We start from the raw sequence: 19,039 nt of genomic DNA on the forward strand, positions 1-19,039 counted from the left end.
AAATAAGCATTCTTTCCCTCCATGGTTGTGAAATGTGCTATATCTATTGTGGATAAATAAAATCTTCCCATTGATTTCACTAGGAAGTACTGAAGTATGCTGCAGTAATTCCCTGCCATTTCCATAAACTGAAAAATGTTTCATGATAGATAGCAATGAATATGTCACAAGAGTTACATACTCCCTTTGTGTCTTTTACATATTTGTATATTATCTGCAATGTCTTGCAGTTATGCATGACAGGAGCACTACCCAAGCCAGATCTATTGTTAACTTCTGAACTGAAATATTGCATTCTGACCATCCAAGAACCAAATATTTGTCATTTACAGTTTGTTATTAAGATAATTTTTTGGAAACATGTACTTGTGTTTATGCATATCTGTGTGAATAAGATAGAGAAAATATATAAAAGGATTACAGCTCCAAAGGAAACTAAAACTTTATATAAACTAGAGGATCAGTGTGCTGATATGGTTAAAGGTACTGGAGTGGGACCCAGGTTCAAATCTGTACCAAAGCACAGAACTGACTGGTTGGTTAGGGATCAGACATTGTCTCTCAGTTCAGCCTCCATACAGAATTCATACAACAAAATAAAGATTCCTCTATTACTGAAATATAGCAACTGAGGTAGAACAACAAAATAGAAATTCCTCTATTTTGTCTGGAGCTTCTAAAAGTTTATAAATAAATGCATTAGGCCAAGATACTCTCTCTCTCTCTCTCTCTCTCTCTCTCTCTCTCTCTGTGTGTGTGTGTGTGTGTGTGTGTTGGTCTTGTTGTATTTGGGTCTTTTCCCATGTAAGATTGAGATCTTGGCAACGTTTCGGCAAGGTCTCACTCGCTATCCTCAGGCTGGTGTTTTCGGCTTAAAGTGTGATCGGAGTTGCTGTCTTTCTATAAATCTTGGTGGGAGGAAGATTATATGAATTATGAGGACTACCTAGCTAAGACCAGATTCTTAGCTGGGCATAATTTTTTCTACTTATATATTTCAGTCATAATGGAACTTCCAGCAAATTATCAGAAGGGGAGTGTTTGGGTTCCAGTCAACCAGCCATACTTTCTGCAGGATTTTCTATGCTACACACTCAGTCTCCATTTCTTCCTCTCCCACCAGCATAGTCTACCTAAATCACATTGGCTTGTTGATGTGGTTTCCCACATTTCTGTCTCTACATATCCTTCAGCTGTTGTTAAGATATATTTGTATTTCTGTCTGTGTGTGTTTGTGCATGTTCAATTTTATAGTGATGAATAGAACAATGAACGGTATCTGCTACCATCCACATCCTGATTTGAAAATATTGTAGAATTATAAATATATTTTGGAATTCTGTTTCAGTGCAGGCTAGAATTAAATTATTTTATTTAAGGTTTATTTAATAGATGTGTTCACTGCTTCTTATGCCAAAGAGTCTCAATACATAAATAATGTGAGACTTAAGATATGAGTAAAATCATCTGTTAGGCATTACTTGGTTGGAAAATACAGTATGTATCACAGGTAATCATGTAAGTTGCATAGAAAAGTATATTCTCTAAACATATATATAAAATCTGTATAGCAGCTACTGTGGATTTTCCAGAAATTTTTAAAAGTTTATTGAATAAATAGATACAATACATAGTATAACTAACATGGAATTTAATATAGATTGGATTCCCATTGATCTTCACATCCCTCATGGATGCTGCTACTTAACTAGGAAATGATACCACTCAATTTTTCTGAATTTCAGAGATAAAGGGAATTAATATACTTCAAGGCTTTCTCATGCTAGGAGAACAAAAGAGGTGATGCAAAGGTAAAAACAACTTTCAGAGGCATTAAAGATCTGAATACCAAGACAAATCAGATACCAATAGACATAGAAAAATAAGCCCCATTTGACCACCATTAAAAAAAAAGACAATCAAAAACTTAAGACGTAAACCAAAGGCCCAGAACATATCCCCTTCTGTTGTTCACAGCCAGGTCAGGATGAAACAGCACCAGATAAATAGGGAAGAAACCCTTCCTTAATCAAGGAATCATCCAGGTGGTAATACTATTCTCACCATTAGGCAATCTATTATAAATAAAGAGCCCACTGTACCTTGTATTGATGATATTACCTAGCTAGGTAATGAAAGGTCTGCATTACAGCAGAGAAACCTCAGAGAGCACCAAGAACAAAGATGATAAGGGTTCTAGTGGCTAACTTGTACAATGTATAGTTAAGGGAAGTTTTTTGCTTTGGACTGGAGGGGTTGAACTAGAAGGCCTCCAAAGTCTATTTATTTATTTATTTATTTATTTATTATTCATGCTTCTAGACCGCCCCCTCTCCCAAAAGGGACTCGGGGCGGTGTACAGTCCATGCAAAATATATCAAAATACAATAAAAATTGAATATGTACAGTTGGAATGGAGGAGGTTAAAAATGGAATTAAAAGAACTGTACAAAGCAATATATATAAATATAGGATTTTGAACCCCTAAAACACACAATTCCAATCCTATGATTCTAACCCAACAACTCAACCCTGAGCTGAGATTAGTTGGATGGGGAAGGGTCCATGGAACCCAAAAGTGGGAAAGGAAGAATCAGAATTCCTCAATCATTAAATACACTTTTGAGAAAAGAAGCAAACAACTATATGTTAAATTAAGTTACATAAGAATTTTTTTTACCAAGTTTATACCTTCCTGCAATCCTGAAGGATCCTTCATGCTTCCTACACAGTAAGTGGGAAACAACATGATAGCAAAGCTGACAGTATAATGAAAATGTTAAATGGATAGAGGGGCCGCCACTGAAAATAGAAGCTCTCTTATGGAGGGCAGAGTGGAAATCTAAATAGAGTTTGGGTAGTGTTCCCATATGCAGGGCTTGTTCTTGAATCCCAACAATTGGTGGAGTTCTTTGGTATGGCTTCTAAGTTTCTTCAAATGCTGCCTTCAGTATTTGAAGTTCTTGGATTTATTGTGAGCTTAGTAAGTAGCTTATTCCTTTCTGCGGGGTAAAGTTTGACACTACTCAAAAAGTACAACTACATTGATTGTCTCTGGAAAAACAAATCTCTCCTCTAAAGCCATTGAGCTTTAAGTATCTTTTAGGTATCCTTTTCTTTCTTTAGTGTATGCATTTCCTGAGAATGACAGCATATTCCCATAGCAGCAGCAGCTGTAGGATATTTTTCTGTATGTTTCCAAAGACATTTTGCCTTTTGTTTTCGCGTGCGTGAGTGCGTGCATGCACACACATACACACACAAGCTCTATTAAAATGAGCACACAACCTTGATAAAGGTTACTGTCAGAAGGATGAAAACTTTCAAAATAATAATTCCATCTGTTTTGTCTATTGATATGAACATTGCCCAACACAGACAGTACATTTATAATGTTCCAAACCTTAAAATTCTACAGGATAAATTGGAACCTTTGCTGAAAACTCCTCATAAGGACCTAGCAAAATATCTCAGGTTCAGTTTGTACCCAGAGTTAAGGGAAGAAGAGAAAGGCTCTGCAACTTCTAAGGATGACCTGGTAAGTAAAAAATGCTCTTTCTTTTTTGCTTTCTTTATTGTTTTTATTTGAATCTACTACCCAAACTTGATATGACGTGAAAGTGCTGCAGTATTTCCATTGAATGGGCTTTTAGTTTATTGAGGATTTACTCTTAATAGAGCCACAGTGAGTTCATTCAGTGCATGTGTGGGTGGGTTTGGGGGAATGTTGTTTCTTATGAGAAAGAAAGAAATTCTGGAGGCAGAAGAAATCTGAAAAGATTTGCATGTCTCACTATTGCCCCATCAGATAAAAACTGTGAACTTTATTAAAGATATGAAAGGAAACAACTCTGAAATCTCTGCTCAATTTATAGAACAATCTGTTCTATAAGGTGCCAAGTTTAAGTGCCAAGCCTGTTTGAAAAGTCTGACATGCTCAGGCCTAATCATAATCTAGATAAAAATGCAGTTCTGAATAAAACCATTGTAGGATTAAAAGACAAAATAGTATGATTTCCTCTCTATAATTACTACCAATTGAGCCATCCAGCTTTCTTCACTTCTTGGGACATCAGTGCTGCAAGTCTAGAGTTCAAAATATTATATATTATGGAGCCTTATTTGCAACTGAACTAAACAAGCTGCAAAGGTAAGAAAATGGATGCCCATCATTACTTCTCAAACGAGGCCTCTATGTGCAATATTCCCCATTTTCCTGTGAAATTGCTTTGTTCAAAGGCTGATAATCAGCAGGCCCCTCTGGGAGCAACAGGCAGATGGAGGGTAAGCTAGAATGCTTAACATACTGCTGTTGCGCTTTCCTTTCCACTCTTGAGAGAAAGAGAGAGAGTGAGGGAGAAGAGCGAACTCTTTTTGACCTTGATATAAGATGCTGTAAAATCCAGGCTCCCTGAGAACAGACTGTGATACAATTTTAGATCATTCATACTGAGCAAGGCACTGAACAGTAAAATAATATGAGGAGAGCCAAAGATACCAATTTCTTCAAAGCACTTCTGCAAATAAACAATAATCAAGACAGAGGCTCTGTTTCCACTTGCACCTAATCATGGTACAAGCATCCTTGGGCAACATCTTTTGTCTGCCATTGTCTTCATTTCATTTTAGTTTGAATGACACAAGTTTATGTCATCTTTAGTTACACCCAGGTTTTATGAATATTTCCCCCTTATTCCAACGATACAAGGATAACCTCAAGGCTGTTAGATTTTGTTACACATTGCCTTGAAGAGAAGACAGGCAATTGCAATAACTTGAAACAAACAGTAGAGGCAGGATAGGCTTGGCAAGGAGGACAACAAATTTCCTCTTGGTATAGTTTTACAGCTTTCTGCTGACTCAAGGATGGATAGAGAGCAGTACTGAATGATCCAGTAGCCAAGAAAGGCTTTTCAATGAAATACTGATATAACCCTTTGAGGATTACTGAAGTGTTAATGTTTTGATCTCAAGTTTTCATTGAATTGCTATCCTGACAATTAGTTTGACAGTAAAACTAGCTAGAATTTTAGAATCCTAGAATCCATATGGGTCAATATAAAAGGAGAAAAATGACATTGCTATAGGCATATACTACAGGCCATCCAATGAACAGAAGAAATAAATGAACACTTTGCTAATCAATTAACAGATTTATGTAAGAAATATACCACAGTAGTAATGGGAGACTTTGACGACCGTGATATCAATTGGGAGACAAACTCTGCAGCAAGTGGAGTACTGAATATGTTTCAAAGCTCCTATAGCACAGGAGGATTGGAAAAGATCTGATGTTGTTCCACTCTTCAAAATGGGAGGGGGGTGCATCCAGGAAACTACAATCCAATTCAATCCACATCAAGTGAGCTTGATACCACTCTATAAAACCTTAGTAAGACCACACCTAGAATACTGCATCCAGCTTTGGTCACCATATTATAAAAAAGATGTTCAGACTCTGGAAAAAGTGGAGAGAAGAGCAATCAGGGGACTTGAGACTAAAACTTATGAAGAACGGTTACAGGAACTGGGCATGGCTAGTCTAGTGAAGAGAAGGACCAGAGGAAACATGATAGCAGTGTTTCAATATTTGAGGGGCTGCCACAGAGAGGGAGGGGTCAAGCTATTTTCCAAGGGATCTGAAGGCCAGACAAGGAATAATGGATGGAACTGATCAAGGAGAGATTCAACCTAGAAATAAGGAGAAATTTTCTGACAGTGAGAACCATCAACCAATGGAACAGCTTGCCTTCGGAAGTTGTGGGAGCTTCATCACTGGAGGCTTTCAAGAAGAGATTGGACTGCCATTTGTCAAAATGGTGTAGAGTCTCCTGCTTGGGCAGGGGGTTGGACTAGATGACCTACAAGATCCCTTCCAACTCTGTTAATCTGTTAATACCTGGGAAAATCATGGAAAAGATAATCAAGCAGCAGATGTTTGAGCATCTAGAAATGAGCAAAATGACCACAAAAGCCAGCAAGGGTTAATAAAAACAGATCATGCCAGACAAACCTTATTGTCTTCTTTATGAAGTGATGAAATTAATGGACAGGTGAAATGCTGTGGACATAGTATGCTTGGACTTCCATAAGACTTCTTCTTGACAAAGTAGACCACAGCCTACTTCATGATAAGATAGAAAACTGTGGGATATACAGCATCATCATCGCATGGAATCACAACTGGCTGACCAATCACATGGAGTGTGCAACCCTCAATAGAATTATGGAGGGAAGCATGCAGTGGGATATCTCAAGGTTCTGTCTTGGATCCTACAGTCTTCAACATCTTCATAAATGATCTAGACTAGAGGATAGAAGGGAAACACATCAAATTTGCAGATGACACCAAGCTAGAGGAAATTGCTAGCTTGGTGCAAGCTAGCAATTCTATACCTTGGATTGTATCAATCAAGATTCAGAAGGATCTTGACAGACTTGAACATTGGACCCTATCCAACAAGATTCAGTTCATTAGTGAGAAAAGTAAGGTCCTACACTTAAGCAGAAAGAAAATCAAATACACAGTATACTATAGACAACCTTGCTCAACAGCAGTGCCTGTGAGAGGGATTAGGTGACCTGATGACAACTATTTCAGTATAATTTGGCAGCTGCCAAAAATCTAATGCAGTCCTGAGCCGCATCAACAGGGGGATAGTATCAAGATCATGAGAAGTGATTATACTGCTTTATAATGCACTAGTGACATCACACTTGGAATAACGCGTACAGTTCTGGTCACCACAGTACAAAAAAAGATGTGTGCAGAGTCTCAGGGTTGGCCTCCAGATGTTGGCACAGATGGCCTTCAGGGGTGACACAGAGAAGAGCAAGAAAAATGATAAAGGGTTTGGAGGCTAAATTGTATGATGAATGATTCAGGGAGCTAGGTACGTCTAACCTATTGAGGAGAAGATTTGGGGGGACATGATAGCTGTCTTCCAGTACCTGAAGGGTTCCAGCCGGCATGTCCCGGTACAGGCATACCAGTGCCTACTGGGAGCAGCAGGCACCGTTCCGGTACAGTGCTTCGGGGAGCCCACCCACCTGCCTGCGTTCCTTACCTGTATTTGACCTAACTGGGCCATTTGTGCACACGCACACAGCATATGGCGCCTGTGTGACACTCCGCCGAGCAGCTGGAGTGTTGCGGGCAGTGGGTGCGCAAGCACGCATAGCGTGCATGCACGTGGAGGACACCCGGCTCCATTGCAGCATATCAGTTGCAATGGGATCTGGAACCCACCACTGCTGAAGGGCTGTCATATAGAAGAGGAGATTGATTTATTTTCAAAAGTACTAGATTACACGACAGGAAGTAATGGATGGAAGCTTATCAAAGAGACATCCAACCTAGAATTTCCTGTCAGTGAGAACAATTAACCAGTGTAACAGCCTGCCTGCAGAAATTGTGAGTGCTCCATCACTGGAAACTTTTAAGTAGAGATTGGAGAGCCATTTGTCTGGAATTGTATAGGGTCACTGCTTAAATAGTGGGTTGGAATAGAAGACCTCCAAGGTCCCTTCCAACTTGGTTATTCCATAATTCTGTTTTTGGATCTTCCATTTTCACATTTTTTTCCTGAATCTCTTCCAGTTCTACATCCCTGAATATATTATTTCTGAAAATGAATCTCCTTTGATCTGCTAATCATTGTTCAGTAATATTTTGAATCAGAATTAATTATTTTCCATAGTACAAATATTCACTTCAAGTAGACTACTTCATTGGTTCTAATTTATAATAATAGGCCTTAATGGTATGATTTTCAAACAAGTACACTTGTGCCTTGTGTGTAGTTCTTCTAATTGTACAAGGCTAAGCCCTGGTTGTCCAGTCATAGCTCCCCAGTTCTGTTGCCCAGTTCTTGACATGCTCAGGTATTCTAACATCTGTTGCAGTCCTAGATGACCCAGGCAATAACCAGTTCAGTATAAGAGACATTTTCTTGTTTGTCAAGGTACTGAACCACTGGTAGGTTTCAAAAAATTTTACAACTTATTTTGTGGGCATGGCCTATTTTGTGGGTGTGGCTTGGCAGTCATATAACTGGGTAAGCGTGGCCAACTTGTAAAACATGGTGAAACTCACTTAGGAACACTCTTGCTTAGCAACCAAAATTTTAGGCTCAATTGTGGTCATACAGCTGTGTGAAAAAGTCCTGTACACTTTCAGTTTTAAGCTGTATTTACATGTTTAATCAACTTTCACTCATAGAAACCATACTTTTGTGTTCCAAGGCAGGGAGTAACAGACGGCTGCTAGACGTTAATCTTTATTTAAAAACAACAGAAACTGACTAACTGAGATACACGATCTCCAGGTGACAGCAATTTATACAAACACCAACAATCGGGGAACCAATAAAAGGAAGGTCTACGTGCGCCACCTACTGGTGGATCGGCTCAGTACACAACACCCCTTTCCCCTGGTTCGCGCAGACGTAGTCCCGTAAATACCCGGGACACTGGCGCATGCACAGCGATCTTCGCGGGGGAGGAGTGTCTGTGGTTGACGTAGGAGGATGGCTCGGTCCAGAAGGCAGGGGGAGCGGTTCCAGAGGCCCCGCCCCGGGAGGTGCACCAAAATTACAAGATAAGTCTGCACATCTAAACGTGGTGGGGGACACGGGTTCGGAGCTAGCTGCGTTGTTGTCGTTGGGCCGGCAGGCGACGTCGCTAGGGCCTAGTCTACTCGGAGTTGATGGTCTATCCGGAGACCCATCGTCAGTTCGCCGCCGCAGCTGATCTATGTGGCGCCGCCACATTCGTCCGTCGCCGAGTAGGACCCTGTAAGAGCAGGGCCCCGTTATGTCCGCAATACTTCCGGGTACCCACTTCGGATCACCCGCGAAGTTCCGTGCAAAAACCCTCCCACCCGAAAAGCCCTAGGAGGGGGAGAGGTAGGAAGAGGGGAAGAGGAATACAGAGGGTGTAAATGGTCCAGGGTGGTCCGGATTTTCCTGCCCAAGAGGAGTTCAGCAGGACTTTTGCCTGTGAGGGGGCACGGGGTGGAATGCTGGGAACGCAAATAGGTAGTAATCCGGGAGGATAAAGGAAGATTAACCATGCGGGCAAGTGATTCCTTGGCGGAACGCACAGCACGTTCAGCCAGGCCATTCCCCGCAGGGTGAAAGGGAGCGACTGGGGCATGGCAAATACCCAAAACTGCAAGGAATTGTTGGAATTCCTGGGAAGTGAACTGGGGGCCATTGTCCGAGACAATGATGTCCGGCAACCCATGGGTGTTGAACAGTGAATTAAGGATGCGGATAGTGGCCGCGGAGGTGGTAGAGGGCATAGGAAAAAGTTCCACCCACTTAGACCAGGCATCTATGACAAGGAAAAAGGAAGTGCCTGCGAGGGGGCCCATGAAATCTATATGGAGACGACTCCACGGAGCCCTAGGATGTTCCCACTCGCGAGCAGGGGCGGAGGGAGGGGCGGGACGGACCTGTTGGCATGGGGTGCAGCGCTGCACCCAAGCCGTAATGTCTGCATCCATGGAGGGCCACCAGACATACCCCCTGCCCAGGGATTTCATCCGGACTATGCCTGGGTGCCCTTCATGGAGGCGTGCAAGCACAGACTGGCGCAAACGGTCAGGAATGACCACGCGATGGCCCCATAGGAGGCAACCCTGAAGCGCGGAGAGCTCTGTGCGGCGCGGGTAAAAAGGGAGAAAACGGGGTTCGACAGAGGAGGGAGGCCATCCCCTGCGAACATAGTTAAGGACAGCAGAAATGGTGGGATCAGAGAGAGAGGACAGGGCTATATCGGAGGCGGTAATGGGCAGATGGAGTTTGTCCAGGAGGTGGATGGACTCGATGGGAGCTGGGTCGGAAAGAAGCAGGGGAAGCGGGCAGCGGCTAAGAGCGTCCGCGTGGCCCATGTGGCGGCCGGGCTTATGAATGAGGGAGTAATTGTAAGCAGAGAGAAATTCCGCCCAGCGCGACATGCGAGGGGAGAGAATGGGAGGAGTAGGGCGATCCCCTGCGAGGATGCCCAAAAGAGGCTTGTGATCCGTAAGGAGGGAGAAAGGACGGCCGTAGAGATAGTGGTGGAAACGTTTTACCCCCGCAACGGCGGCCAGCGCCTCTTTGTCCAGCTGGCTGTAATTTCGCTCAGGCTTGGACAAAGTGCGGGAGTAAAAGGCAATAGGGGCTTCCGAGCCATCAGGGTAAGCGTGGCTCAGAACAGCCCCGACGCCGAAGGGGGAGGCGTCGCAAGCAAGGAGCAAAGGAAGGGACTGATCGTATTGTGCCAGGACAGGTGGGCGCGTGAGAGATTCCTTGACAGCCACGAGCACCTGCGCTTCGCGGCTAGTCCATGTCCAGGCGGCAGAGCTATCTAAAAGCCTATGGAGAGGCTCTGTGAGGGAAGCTTTATGAGGAATGAAAGAGGAATAGAAGTTGAGGAGGCCAAGAAAGGCCTGCAACTCAACCTTGTTAGAGGGAGTGGGGGCAGAGAGAATGGCATCTATTTTGGAAGGGGAGGGATGGACGCCATGCTGGTCAATGAGGAAACCTAAGAATTCAACAGAGGGAACACCAAGCTGGCATTTGGAGGGTTTAAGGCGGAGGCCAGCTTTACGGAAACGCTGTAGGACGGAGCGAAGAACTTTGGCGAGTTCTGACCGATCCTGAGCAGCGATCAGGACATCGTCGAAGTAGGGAGTGACGCCAGGGATCCCATGGAGCAACCGCTCCATGAGACTTTGAAATATGCCAGGAGCAACACTAATGCCAAACTGGAGCCTTTTGCATTTAAAAGCGCCGCGGTGGGTCACGATTGTTTGCGCAAGCGCCGTGGCGTCGTCAACAGGGAGCTGCTGATACGCTTGCGCAAGGTCCAATTTAGCAAAAATCTTGCCCTGGCCGAGTGTGTGCAGGACGTGTTGCACAACTGGAACAGGATAGGGATGGGCTTGAAGGGCCTTATTGACAGTTTACTTAAAGTCCGCGCAGATCCTTACGGATCCGTCGGACTTCAAGGGGACTACTATAGGAGTCTCCCACGAAGAAAAGTCCACAGGTTGAAGCACCCCCTGGGCAAGAAGCTTATCAATTTCAGCGTCTACCTTTGCCCTTAAGGCAAAAGGCAGACGTCGGGCTTTGAGACGGATAGGAGCAACAGTAGGATCAAGGTTGAGGGAAATAGGAGAGCCCGTATAGCAGCCCAGAGAAGAAGAGAAAACATCAGAAAATTCAGAAAGAAGGGAAGAAAGGTCATCCCCAAGGGAAGAAGAACACCGGGTAGAGTGGATCCCCGAAACAAATAGACCGAGAGCACGGAACCAGTCCATCCCTAGTAGAGAAGCTAGGTTTTTTTTACAATTAATAATGGCAGACGCCCATTGAAAGAACCGTAGGTAACAGTAGGCGTCGCGCAACCCAGCAACGGAATTGGGTTGCCCTGGTAGTCTCGAAGACGGCAGCAGGCAGGAGTTAGGTCACATGTTCGGAAGTTAGGCAGAAGAGAAAAGAAGGTGCTCCAGGGCATGATAGAACGGGCAGATCCGGTGTCCAGTTCCATGGAGCACGGGCTGCCTTCGATCTGAAGCGAGAGATGGATCTTACCATGTTCTCCCTGGGAGGAGGAGGAAGCGTCGACGACCCATTCCGGACAAGAGTCGTCGATGTCACCTCGGGAGAGAAAATTTTGGCGCCTGGCAGGGAGAGGCGGCGGCGCTGGCCGGTAGATAGAAGGCACCATAGCAGGACGGGAACCAGGAACAATAGAGCGGCAAACATTTGCTAAATGGCCCCGTTTACCGCACTTTCGGCACACAGCAGTGCGGAAACGGCAGGCTGAGCGCAAATGGTGGCCGCCGCAGCTGAGGCAATTCCGTGTATCTTTATGGCTTAAAGATTGCAGGCGGTCAATCGCCAAATCTAAGTCAGTTTGAAAAGAGTTAGAGGCGACAAGCTGGTTGGTGGCTGAAGAAATAGCTGGAGGAAAACGCCTCTGGTCAGGAGTGGATTGACCTGCCATTTCGTAAGCGCGAGCCTCATCGACAGCATTCTTCAACGTGAGGTCCGAGCGGGAGAGAATGCGCCAGTGGAGATTAACATCCTTTAAACCATAGATGAATTGCTCGAGGAGCGCTTCGTCTAGGTCGGCGAATTCACAAGTAATAGCGGCAGCTCTAAGCGCGGCTACGTACTGACTTATAGATTGTCCATCTCGTTGAACGCAGTGGTGAAAGTCTTGGCGCCTGGCAAAACGTGAGGGCGCTGGCTCATAGTGCGTTTTAAGTTTTGCCATGAGAAGCTCCCATGGCATGGTATGAACAGGGGTGGGGGCAGATAGTGCCCTTGCCGTGGCAAACATTTCTGGGCCACAGTAATTCAAGAAAATACCCCTCTTACGTTCAAGCGAGAGATTCAGCAGGTCATGGGCTTGAAGAAAACATTCAAACCGTTCCATAAACGCCTCCCAGGATTCGGCCTCAATGCGGAATGAAGCAAAGAAAGCTGTATTAGCCATAGTTCTTATGGTGTGAGGTTCAGGTTCGCTCACCTTCGTCGCCAGTTTTGTGTTCCAAGGCAGGGAGTAACAGACGGCTGCTAGACGTTAATCTTTATTTAAAAACAACAGTAACTGACTAAGCCGAGATACACGATCTCCAGGTGACAGCAATTTATACAAACGCCGACAGTCGGGGAATCAATAAAAGGAAGGTCTACGCGCGCCACCTACTGGTGGATCGGCTCAGTACACAACACATACAAAATTAGTACTTTGATTAAAATTTCTGTAGTCAGATCGAGATGCATAATTTTTATTAATATAACCAAAGTCTATTTAAGGTTTTGAGTGAGTTTATGTGCTAAAACAAACACAACTTGAATTTTCAAGAATGTTAGGATCGAAAGTAGCCAATCAGCAGCAAGCTTTGGCTGACCTATCAAAATGCACAGAGGCTAAATCTATGAGCCAATCAATGTTGTCATACTCTCTGACTATAAATAGGCATGAAAAGCATCGAGAAATTTAATTTAGTTCTGGCTGCAGGCAAGGATGAAGGCCTTTGCTTTCACCAATACTAAGCAGTGGCATCACATCATTGTGCTTTGTGAAGAGGGTTACTCCTGTACAGAAATAGCCAAGAGAGTGAAATGCCATCGAACCACCGTGAGCAGAGTGGTTGAAAAATACCAAATAACTGGTTCAGTTGATGACAGGCTCTGCTGTGGAAGACCAAGAAAGTCGACAAAACAGCAAGATCAGGCTCTGCAACGCATTTCGATGGCTGACAGGAAGCTCACCTCACCTCAGATTACAAGAATTTGGGGTGAAACATGTGATGTAAAAGTGTGCACAAGCACAGTGCATCACAGACTGCTTGCCAGAGGACTCAAAGGCTGCAGGGCTTGAAGTAAACCTTTGCTCACAGAGAGCCATTGCTCTCGTCGATGTGCATGGACCAAGAAGTATGCCAAGTGGACCAATGAACAGTGGGCCAAGGTCATCTTCAGTGATGAGAGCAATTTCTACTTGACTGGGAATCAGTGCAATAAGTATGTCAGAAGATTTCCAGCTGAAGAATTTAGGCTGTACTGCCTGAATCTATCTGTGAAGCATCCATTGTATGTGATGATCTGGGGCTGAATCGCTGCTTCTGGTATTGGTTGGATACAAATCGTGCAGGGAATCATGAATTCCAAGCAGTATGTTGAAGTCCTGGAAAAGACCATGCTTCCTTCAGCTCAGCAACTTATAGGGAAGAACACTCCTTGTCATCAAGCCAAGTCCGTCCAGCAGTGGATGAAGAAGCATGGTATTTGACTCCTGGATTGGCCAGCTCAGAGGCCGGATTTGAACTCAGTTGAGAACTTGTGGGCTTGTGATTGGTTATGAAATAAGCATCCGAAGACCAAGCAGGAACTGATTGAATCCATTAGTGCAGCCTGGCAACACATTGTCACCAATATCACGTGAAAAGGCTTATACAGTCTATGCCAGTGATGGCGAACCTACGGCACGCATGCCACAGGTGGCACACGGAGCCATTTGTCAGGGCACGTGAGGCGCTGCCCTGTCAGCTGGCCAGGCGCTGCCCTGCATGCGCGCGCTGGCCATATGAGTTCACCCTTTTTAAAGCCATTTTTCACCCTCCCCGGGCTCCAGGGTCTTTATAGGAGCCTGGGGAGAGCAAAAAGAGCCTCCCCTGCCCCCCCCCCAGAGGCCCTCCGGAAACTTCATGAGCTTCCCTGATGCCTTTGGAGTGCTCAAAACGACCCTCTGAGCAAACCGGAAGTGACTTGCAGTTTGCTTGGAGGGTCGTTTTGAGTGCTCCGAAGTCTTCAGGGACTGTCCAGAGGCTTCCCTGACACCTCTGGAGGGCGTCCGGGGGGGGCGGAGGAGGCTGTTTTCGCCCTCCCCAGCCTCTGGAGCCTGGGGAGGGCAAAAAAAGCATGTAAAAATGGGGGGGAGCTCCTGTAGTGCGCGTGAGCCACAAAAGGTTCGCCATCGCTGGTCTATGCGAAGCGATGCTGCTTGATGATAAGCAATAAGGGCTAGCCAATTTCATATTAGTAACCATGTTTGGTTACCTAAACAATCCTTTTTAGGGCCACAAACAATAAAAATGTTAACAAAACACTAGCATCAGCCTTACAGCACCAAATTGCATTTACTTAAAAACCACCAGTATTTATTTAAATATAACAATATTTGCATAGCAGTTAGCATAAAATATCATAAAATCAATGGCCTATCCAAAAAATGTTATAAACCGTAAAGCGTGCAAGACTTTTTCACACAGCTGTAAGTTTTCTTTCTTTTTTTCTTTCTTCCTTTCTTTTTCCTTCTTTCTCTTTTTCTTTCTCTCTATCTTTGTCTCTTTTTCTCTTTTTTCTCTCTTCCTTCCTTTCTCTTTCTTTCTCTCTTACTCTTTCTTTCTCTCTTTCTCTCCCCTCTCTCTCACACACATACACACACATCCCAGTTGGCAAAAAAATCTATTGGCAACGAAGCCTTTCCCCGCTGCTGTGGCTCTTTGAGGAAGGAGGTAGAAATGCTGGCCTGGCACTTACTTCCCTTAATACTCACCGCCACTCGCCCCCTCGCCATTTTCCCAACCAGCCACCCAGCTAAGCAGAGTAGGTGGGGCCCCGGGCTGCAGCCAGCGAGGAGGGGCGGTAAGGGAAGCGAGCCCCATGCTGGCATCTCTGCGTCCTTACTCTGTGGGGCTCCCTTTCGCTCCACTCACTCGCTGTGCCCGCTCCCCCTGCATTTTCCCCTCCTTCCTTCAATGCAGCCATCCCCTCTGCTCTGCTCGCCCATTATGGCTGCCCATGCTTTGGCCTGCCTGCTTTCTCTGTGTTTCCCCTCCTCCCCTCAATGCAGCCATCCCTTCCGCTCTGCTCACCCATCCACAGTCGCCTGCGCTCAGGCCTGCCCGCTCCCCCTGTGTTTCCCCTCCTTCCTTCAATGCAACCATCCCTTCCATTCCACTCACCCATCTGCAGTCACCCACGCTCCAGCCTACCCGCTCCCACTGCATTTCCCCATCTCCCCTCAATGCTTCCATGACTCTCGGAGGAAGGAGGCAGAGACTCTTGCCTGGCACTTACTTCCCTTAATGCTCACCGCCACTCGTCCCCTCGCCACTTTTCCGACCAGCCACCCAGCTAAGCAGGGCATGCGGGGCTGCAGCCAGTGGGCTGCAGGGGCAGCAGTGGCAAGCAGTAAGGGAAGCAAGCATTGGCCAGCATCCCTGCTTCCTTACTCCATGAGCATGGCTGGGGAGAAATCAGGGGGTTAAAGGGAGGAGAAAGCCGAGCTTTCTTCTAACCCCCTGATTTCTCCTCACCCCACTGCAAACAAGGTGGCTGTCAAAGAGAACAAAGCATGGGGCCTCTTCCAACAGCTGAGTCCTCTGTTCCAGCAAAGGAAGTGGGTGGGTGGGGCAAGCATGGTGCAGACAGGCGGAGCAAGAGAGCGGTGACTGGGTGGGCAGGGAAGTGGGTGGAGGTAGTCCAGAGGATGGACCGAACTGGTATAGGACCTCCGGCTCTACTGGTACACCAACCTACACCCAATTTCCATTAATGGTATGGGCATACCGGTTGGGACCAGTATGAACCCACCACTGTAGGGAACGTACCTGCCACCTATGTTTTCCATCACTATAACAACTCTATGAGATGGGTTGGTCTCAGAGAGAAGGTCACCCATCTGGTTCTCCTGCCTAAAGTAGACCTAGAACTCACTCTCCTTGTTTCTAGGCCCCTTTCAAAGCATGAAATGAATAGGCTCCATCAGAGTAATATGGTTAATAATAAAAATGATGCATAGCTATATGACATTGACATCATATCAGTCCAATCTGTAATTCTGAGCAGTCAGCATATATTATTCATTGTATGAACATTTTCTTTTAAGGTGGTGTTCACATATGTTTGCTTAATAATTTGATAACTACATTTGCACATGAACATCATACACAATATTCCTATTGCACAATATTCCTATATGACTTCATTTCATTAGAAATGACAGAACATGTAAAATACATTCATCACCACCACCCCAATATACATGGATATCTACAGAAATACTATGGTATAAGAACTGCATTTATGAATTGCATATTCATTTGAATACACCTCAGCATGTCATCTGCCTTTAGTTTCATATGCATCTGAAAATTGTTGCTGCTGCACTTTTTTCAATGAAATGCACATTTGTATGCACTTAAAAAAAACCTTCCCTGTTCTTAAATGTTCTATTTGCACTTCTAATCCCACATGGTATATTACATTTGTGAGAATTGTACACATCAGCAGATCTATAATAGCTGTACTGTAAATCGAAGTTGTTACTTCTAAGACTTGGCACATCTAAGACTTAGCCAGTTTACACATTTCAGTTTTGTTGAAAATTAAACATGAAAAATCAGAAGCTGTACATCCATTTGTTAACTACATATTGGTTAGGTGTATTGCCTGCTCTTCAAATAATGAAGGCAGGGGTTGTGTGGGGAGTGGGAGGGTGGGGGGAAACAGGAAAAAAGTAAAACCATGAAATATGAATAGCACATATTCCATTCCTGTGAAATGAGCAATTAAAAATCAAGACAAGAAAAGTATGGTAAAATAACTACAGGTATTATTAGACGCCTCAAGGCTGCTTAACTATATAATTTAAACATAAACTTTAAAATGTCTACAGGTTAAAAATCAAAGCAGAGTCTAACACATATTATCAATTTCTACCTCCCTCCTCTACCACCCATCCACCCAACTCCCCCCCTCTCTCTCTTACCTGTAATATTACTCATTACTTGTCCATCCAGTTGGGTAGCTAATGATTGTCATTTACAACTCTATCAGAGCTCGCTAACAGAAACCCTCTTCATTATCTCTCTCTTTTACAGCAAGTAAATGCAGGTCTCTACATTATACCTTTATTTCTTTCTCTTCCACTCAGGTAATTGTTATGCTCATTTTTACACTTTTTTCTGGAGCCTGGAACTATACTAGTTTACTTTGTACCTTCTCTGAGCCTGTAATGCTAATTTTCTCTGCTACATCTCTTGGAGTTGTCAGCTATTCTAGTCTCACTTGTATTGCCTTCATGATGGTAGTTATTAAAATGGTGAGCATATGATTACCCTATCAAAGATAAGACTTAAACCATACTGTTCCCTCACACATATGTATTTTTTAAATGTCTTTTTAAAAAAACGTTGTGATTCCAGACTCAGAAATAGGCCAAGATATATACGGATTTAAAATACATTTTAAGAAAGACTATTAATCCTTTTTTGTCCCAGTTTGGGTTTATTTTGTAATCAGGATGACACACTCATATGCACACAAACATTTTTCTCCTCACCTAAGGCTGATTCACACATAATGTGTTTTGTTAAATCAGTTCTTCAACTGTCAATGATTCGTAGGTAGCTGCATGAGCTGCCTTCTATTGAAATGCATTCCATGTGAAGTGATATGACAACCATGTCATTGGGCTTGGAATCCATTCAGGCAGTAATATTGTAGTGAATCAGGTTGGAGGCATGACTAGAGAGCATTTTCTAAGGACTACTGAATCTGACTGTGGTTAACATGAAGTGAAAGGCTATAACTGAATTACAAAGTGTATTTGGTACTCAGAAGGTCCCCAGTTCAATCCAGGGCATCTCCAGAGACAAAGGTGGTAAAAAGATACACTCTGAAAATTTGGAGAGGTTCTGTCAGTTAATGTGGCAATCATGAGCTAAATGAAACAATAAATAACAATGGCTTTTAATGACCCAAATGGAGAGAGAGAAAATAACATTGAACAATCCAGTTGGGCCATGAGGGACAGCAGGATCAAAAAAGGTCAACATATTCAATTTTTTCCTTCTATCTTCTCAGCTGTGCCCAAGTACAGTTCCTTATAGAAAATGTATAGTAGTCCCAAATGCTTCTCTGCTTTTGATACCATTTCCACCTATCTATTATCATAACCTAGCAGACAGCACCAGGAAATGCAGAAACAAGAAGCATTAACAGTGGGTAATGAGTATATAGGAAAGTGATGGCAAAATTGATATGAAGCACCAGGAGCCCTGGTGGCTCAGTACTTAGAATGCAGCATCACAGGCTAACTCTGGGAAATTATGGAAATGGAAAGGTGAAAACTAAATTGTTGTCATTTTAACCATTCAGTCATGTCCAACTCTTGGTGACTTTATATGCAAGTGTTCTCCATGCTGCCCTTTCAAACACAGCTTCTTTCAGTTGTTGGGATGTTCATCTTTGTATCAGGTTTTATGTTGTTAAGTCAGCGTGTTCTTTGCTTGTCCATTCTTCTTGTTCCACTAACCATTCCTAGCATCGCTAACTTCTCCAATGAATTTGCACACAAAATAAATTAGATGTGGTCTTGTGATTGTGATTTCTAATGTTGTGTCTGGTTTCATATGATCAGCATCTCTCCATTGGTTGATCTGGTTATGGATGATATGCACAATAATTTATGCCTGCACCATAGTTCAAAGGTGTCAATTCTTCTTTGATCAGCCATTTTTAGTGTCCAA

At 44.0% G+C, this 19,039-nt stretch overlaps 1 protein-coding gene across 1 annotated transcript; it reads right to left on the reverse strand.

Moving 5' to 3' along the window:
* Positions 1–8,590: 8,590 nt before the first annotated feature.
* On the reverse strand, positions 8,591–12,627 carry LOC309385108 (uncharacterized protein). Its single transcript, XM_081939209.1, has 2 exons — positions 11,583–12,627; positions 8,591–8,793 (listed from the first exon to the last, which is right to left on the reverse strand). Exons 1-2 carry the CDS (start codon positions 12,490–12,492, stop codon positions 8,753–8,755), a joined length of 951 nt encoding a protein of 316 aa, XP_081795335.1. The 5' UTR covers positions 12,493–12,627; the 3' UTR covers positions 8,591–8,752.
* Between the last annotated feature and the right edge of the window lie 6,412 nt (positions 12,628–19,039).

This window comes from Natrix helvetica (genome assembly GCF_964273705.1).
Source record: "Natrix helvetica genome assembly, chromosome: 1".
In the NCBI taxonomy this organism is placed as follows: domain Eukaryota; kingdom Metazoa; phylum Chordata; class Lepidosauria; order Squamata; family Natricidae; genus Natrix; species Natrix helvetica.